This window comes from Myotis brandtii, unplaced genomic scaffold, assembly GCF_000412655.1.
Source record: "Myotis brandtii unplaced genomic scaffold, ASM41265v1 scaffold406, whole genome shotgun sequence".
Lineage (NCBI taxonomy): Eukaryota > Metazoa > Chordata > Mammalia > Chiroptera > Vespertilionidae > Myotis > Myotis brandtii.
Window position 1 is genome coordinate 1,505,773 of NW_005365599.1, and position 6,000 is coordinate 1,511,772.

The following is a 6,000-nucleotide window of genomic DNA, read 5'->3' on the forward strand; positions in this document are numbered from 1 at the left end:
TCCTTGCCAACATTATTGTTTGTTGATTTATTGATTCTCACTTGCTCTTTATGTTCAAGTTAAGAATTGGTCAATGTAATAACAGGGATGAACACTGTTGGGAACTATTCTTCCAGAATGAACCAATGCACGTTGCAGAGCAAAGTCCCAGAGGAAAAGTTGACAGAGCTGGGGAACAGTCACTGGAACATACAATGGCCTGCAACTACATCCTTCCCAATCTACCCTTGCTCAGTTCCTGATTAGGAAGTTTGCAAAGACAAGTGATCATTGTCTTAGGAAAGTGTGGGTGGTATGAGTAGGCAGGAAGTGAGAGGGACTATCTTTGTTTGAGAATGAGTGCTCAACATGTCATCAAAAGCATTCTTTCCTTGTGGCCTTCCACACTCACTTGGAACACCTGCTGAGTGTGTGTACAGTGGTACAGTGTTGTTATTCTCGGTACCAGAAGATGTCATACAGGTTGTATTGTGTCCTTATCCTTAAGGAATGAGGAAGAGGGAATCAGAGCAGATGAAGGTTGTGACATATTTACTCAGTCTTTCTTTGAGCCTCAAAATCAACCCAGTAATTTCCTTTGTGTCTATGATCTCAGAGTTACTCACAAATTACACAAACTGCCTTTTACTGGATTATTGGATTCTCTGTTAATATGCAAATGCAGGAGTCATCTCAGATACTAACTCTGACTTTAGACATACCTGATACACACCCGCATTCTTTTCACAACCAAATTCAAAACTTACCTTGTTTTTCTATTTCAGCAGGGACTCGAAATAACTCAGAACATCCTCTAATAAGTAAGTATCAATCTAGTTAAATAAAATTAAGGGAACTAGATTGTTTGATGGTTGGAGAAACAATAAAAGTTGGATCTTCTTAATTGAATGGATTTGTTTGTATTAGGTTATCTGTTGTGGGAACCTTCGTTCTTATTCCTATCCACACCCCTCTCCCAGACAGCTGTGTCTGCAGCTGCAACATGAATAATACAACATTTGTTACCACTCTGAATTTTCAAACCACATTATACCCAGTTCCAGTAGCTCCTATACCCCCCCAGAAACAAGCATATGGGGAAGCTAAAATGTAACTATATTAATACATTTAAAAATAAAGCTTTTCTGCATAAAAAATTAAGACAAGTATGAAATTAAAGATGTATTATGCATTCTGATATTTTTATTCTGTAATGTTTAATTTTTAAATTTTATTTTTGATCAATTAAATTATTTCATGAGCCAAAAATAAGTTGCACTCTATCATGGATAAACATGGCCTTAATGCATGTTAACATTGATCAAAAGTAATGAGCACCAGCTATATGTCCGGCAAACCATATCTGAAGATGTCAAAAATATCTGGAGATACCAAAAGTATTTGGTATTTGGAGATAATAAAGAGTTATGAGACAATTAAAAGGCATTGTGTTAAAGGAACTTGAATCAAGTATCAGAAAGATGTTGACTTGAGTCCCAATTGCGCTCAGTATCTGTCTGACCTGGGGCAAGTCTTGGAAAAATAAAACTCTTCTCAAGGCATGGGCTAGATAAAAATAATGGCTTTATTACTTTTCTTAAGTTATAAGTATGAGTTAAATAAGATAATGTAAAAGAAAGGGCTTGGTGAAGTGTTTTCTGAGAGCTTTATGGATGTTGTTTTACAGGAGATTAACCTGAGCAGAATGAAGGATAATTGTTGCAAAAAATAAATAAATTGTAACCTAGAACCACCAACATATGCTCAGCAATAAAGCAAGAAGTGAGAGAGGACTAGTGCTTGGGATTCTTGGGGAAGGGAAATGGAGGCATCTTCTTTCTTCAAGTTCTAACAATGCAGAGGGTGTTGCCGATCCTAATATGCTTCAGATTTCCTAACTGTCTTAAGCATTGACTGACATTTCAGATACAACCAGTGCTGCAAGACCACCCTTCAAGAACAAGATGGAGGACACACCATTGGTCCTTTATTGTTTGCTTCCTTTGGGAGGATTGCTTCTACTCATTACCTGTTTCTACCTATTCTGCTGCCTGAAAAGGCACCAAGGTGGGTTCCATCTTCCCTCTACTGCTCTGTGCCACACATTTAGGGTTCAACTACTAGGACTGATATACTTGTAATTGGTTTCTGTTGTTTTCTTTACCAACATTTTGCAACAAACCATGGATAATGCTTTCCTGGAGAACAACTCATCCTCCCACCAAAAAGCCTCATGGATTAATTTAGGTTCCCTCTAGTCATGGTGAGACATGCTCACCACAGCACAGCCAAGTGTTGTGGTAAGGAGGGAACATTGCTGAAATTTACTCATTCTACTTGAGTCAATCTTTGGTCTGTGCGGGAAGCTTTTTTAAATGTTCAGCGTGTTGAAAGGGAGGTTGAAATAATCTCTTGGCATGTCTGATTTGAATTAGTTTGTCTCATTCTCTTTTTCACACCACACCACACCCTGCCAGTCACACATGCCCTTGTCTATTTGAAGGCCCACTGTCCTCAGAGAAAATTCATTTGCTTGCACTTTCTGTTGCCATTACAAACACATGCTTGAACTGAGCCCGCACTCAACAATAGTAATAAAAATGTGGGGTTTGCATGATGGAGGAAGTGTGATATATTTTGAACCATGCCTTTCTGCTTTTGTAAGAATTCCCTCAATGTCACGAGGGAACACTTAAACACATAAGAGACAGATGTATGGAGAATTCTGATCTAGCTCTGGTCTGAACAACTCTATTCTTTCTCTCTCCTTTGTTCCTCTCTGCCATCTACTCCCATCCCTTTTCCCACAATAGCAGCCACAGTGTAGCCATAGAAACTAAGTCATACAAAGAAACCCTTATTTCTGCCATAAGAGAAATCTTTGTCTGGGCAGAAATGTTTCTGGCATTTTCCTCTGAGGACTTCTGGAGCCCAGAACCTCCTCAGAATCCTGAGAGAGTCTTCTGTAACCCCAATTCCACATCCACAACTCCCAGGATCTTTCCATTGTTCCTCTCCAAGCTTCACCACGTTTTCTGAAGCTGTTGGGACCTCTCTCAGATCTCAGGAAGAGTCAAGGGTAAATCCTTTTATTTCCCACATCCAAAGTGAACTTGGAGGTAGGAAGTTCTATGCAGGTGACCAGACAGCCCTGTGTCTGGCACTGAGTATAGATTGTCCGCAAACTAGGATTTCCAACCTTTCAAAAGTAATGTCCTAGATGCTATCTCTGCCTCTGAATAAATATGTCGGAGGGCTCTCTGGAGTGAGAAGTGAAGAAAATGGGGCAGCATGAATTCACAAAAATGAGTTTGTGCGCTGTGCTAGACACAGCAAATAAACAAGCCAAACTAACAATAATGCTCTCACTGGTATGCAAGTGGGTGGGAATGTGTAGAGTGGCATTCCACCTCTGCTCTGGGGACTGAATTTCAAGTAAGCAGTCTGATTCCAGAACCCACATTCTTACCACAACCCTCACTTACAGGGATTTGGGGAAAAATTTTGTGTTGTTCTTTACTCCTTTTAGTTTCTTATTTTTCTTTTTGAATTCCAGGGGAACAAAAGGAGCCTTCTAATACACCAGAAAGGGGAATTAACCTGGTATGTTCACCGTATCTGTTAAAACAAATGCAATCTATGTTATTTCATGTTAACATTTATATTTTTTATTTGAGTCTCTATAACACTTACCATGTGCCAGACATATCCCAAGTGCTATATATATTGATTTACTTAAAAATTTGATTATTTTAAATCCACCTCCATTTGCAGCAGAGATTCCTCAGGATTAACAAGTCTCAGACTAAGTTGTTTTTGTTTTTTTGTTTGTTTGTTTTGTTTTTGGGGCTTTTTCTTTTTTGAAGAGCCTGGTTGGCAGTACAGGCTCAAAACAGAAAAGTCAGAGACTGAACCATAGATCGTGGCTCTGCTCTTGGCCAGTTATGTGACTTAAGGCTATTCATTTATCCTCACAAATACCTTAAAGTCCTTCTGGAAGAGAGTTGAGACTTAATAAAGGAAGGAACCATAAATAACCTCATAAAATGAAATATGATTGCTTCATAAATCACACCAGCAGATAAAGAAGCCTGGTGGAAGTTGGAGCTACTATGCAAAAGTCTCTCATATGTGTGTGGGCTCGTCAAGGAGGAGACCTCCCAGACAAAGCAAAGATGTTTTGGAGGCAATGCCAAGTTTTCCGACAAGTTCTTGAAATATAAACTTGAGTCTTCCTTTTTGGGTTCAATATTGTATAAATATCGGAACTTGAAAAAGAATGTAAGATGAGGTGATATATTTCTGAAAAAATTTTTTTTATTAAACTCTTTGTTGAAAAGAAATACTGCCCTGGCTGGGTGGTTCGGTTGGTTGCAGCATTGTCCTGGACACCAAAAGGTTACAGGCTGGATTCCCAGTCGGTACGCATACTGATCGATATTTCTCACATTAATCTCTCTCCCCCCCCCTTCCTCTCACTCTAAAATTAATAAACATATACTTGTGTGAGGGTTTTTTATAGTAACTGTTAAAAAATACTGTAGTCATGAATGAGGTACTACAAAAGAACTTGGTGTGTATGTCTGTACGTGTGTGTGTGTGTGTGTGTGTGTGTGTGTGTGTGTGTGTGTTAGTAAAACAAAGTAGAGATAAAGATGTAGTAACCTGGAAAGTTCCAGAAATGTGAGCAGCAGATTAGCCAATAATTCTACATATAATATTAAAGGGCAATCAGCATTCACTACCAGTTAACTAATTTTAAATCAATCCAAATACATTCAACTTTAAAAACTTGTATTAAGTTTCTAGTGATTATCAGTAGACATCATTGTGATGGGTGCTAAGATTTTGTTTCCTTGAATAAGAAACTTTCATTAAATATTATTTCCTTTCCTTCTATAGTGAACAACAACAAACTGCATTTTGTTATAATCAGGCCTGAGGACTATAAAACCATTTAAAATAATAATCTAAATAATTTATCATACAAGTAAAGGCCAAATTGGTCAAAATGTAGTTACATATATTTTTTTAATCCTCACCCCAAAACATGCTTTTTCATTGATTTTTTTAGAGGGAGAAAGGGAGGGAGAAACATCAATATGAGAGTGAAACATTGATCAGTTGCCTCCCTCATGTGCTCCAACTAGGGATCGAACCTGCAAACTGGAAATTGAACCTGCCCCCTTTTGGTGTGTGGGACAACACTCCAACCAAATGAGCCACACCAGCCAGGGATAGCCATATTGCTTCCTGTGTAAGCTGGACAAATTGTTATGATTTGAACTGGAATTCAAGAGGGGTTTTTCCATGTGTGCAATTATTTGGGATTTGAATTATTATTATTATTATTCAATTATTTGGCAATTGAATTTATTGGGGTGACATTGGTTAATAAAGTTATATAGGTTTTAGGGATACATTTCTATAATACATCATCTGTATATTGTATTGTCTATTCAGTACCCAAAGTCAAGATTCCCTCCATGGGAATTTTGTTTTAAGGTGTTCGTATATTTCAAAGGAATTCTGTTTTGCCCCCTCTGATTTGTCAAATATTTCAAAAAATAATAGAAAGGGTGCCATATTAGAGAAACCAAGATGGCGGCATAGGTAAACACTGGAGATTGCTGCCTTGCACAACCACTTCAAAAATACAACTAAAAGACATAACGGACATCATCCAGAACCACAGGAAGGCTGGCTGAGTGGAATTTCTACAACAGAAGGAAAGAGAAAAACATACCGAGACTCAGAGGAGGTGCAGTGCTGAAGTAAATACAAAGGTGCGGAGGTGCATGCGGAGAGGGCTGGTGGCTGAGGACACGATTGTCTTTTTCAATCGGGAGAGAGTCTCAGGCTCTGAGCTCCAGTTCCAGGCGAGTCTCTGGGGGCCCAGACTCATATGGGAGAAACGGGACTGTCTGGCATCAGTCGGAACTCGAGGGAAGCTTTCTCTCAGAGGCACTTGGGGTGATTGCCAGGACCTCTGAAGGCAGGACTGAGAGCAGCCATACTGCT

At 38.9% G+C, this 6,000-nt stretch overlaps 1 protein-coding gene across 2 annotated transcripts in view; it reads left to right on the plus strand.

The window, feature by feature from the left end:
- Positions 1–6,000, plus strand: part of BTLA (B and T lymphocyte associated) — a 33,271-nt gene that overhangs the window by 21,820 nt on the left and 5,451 nt on the right. Inside the window, exons 3-5 of one of the 2 annotated variants that reach the window (XM_005873339.2) lie at positions 765–800; positions 1,906–2,046; positions 3,536–3,582. In XM_005873339.2, coding sequence (XP_005873401.2) covers positions 765–800; positions 1,906–2,046; positions 3,536–3,582 — 224 coding nt within the window. The remainder of the gene's footprint in view (positions 1–764; positions 801–1,905; positions 2,047–3,535; positions 3,583–6,000) is intronic. The other variant, XM_014545399.1, reaches the window with a different exon arrangement.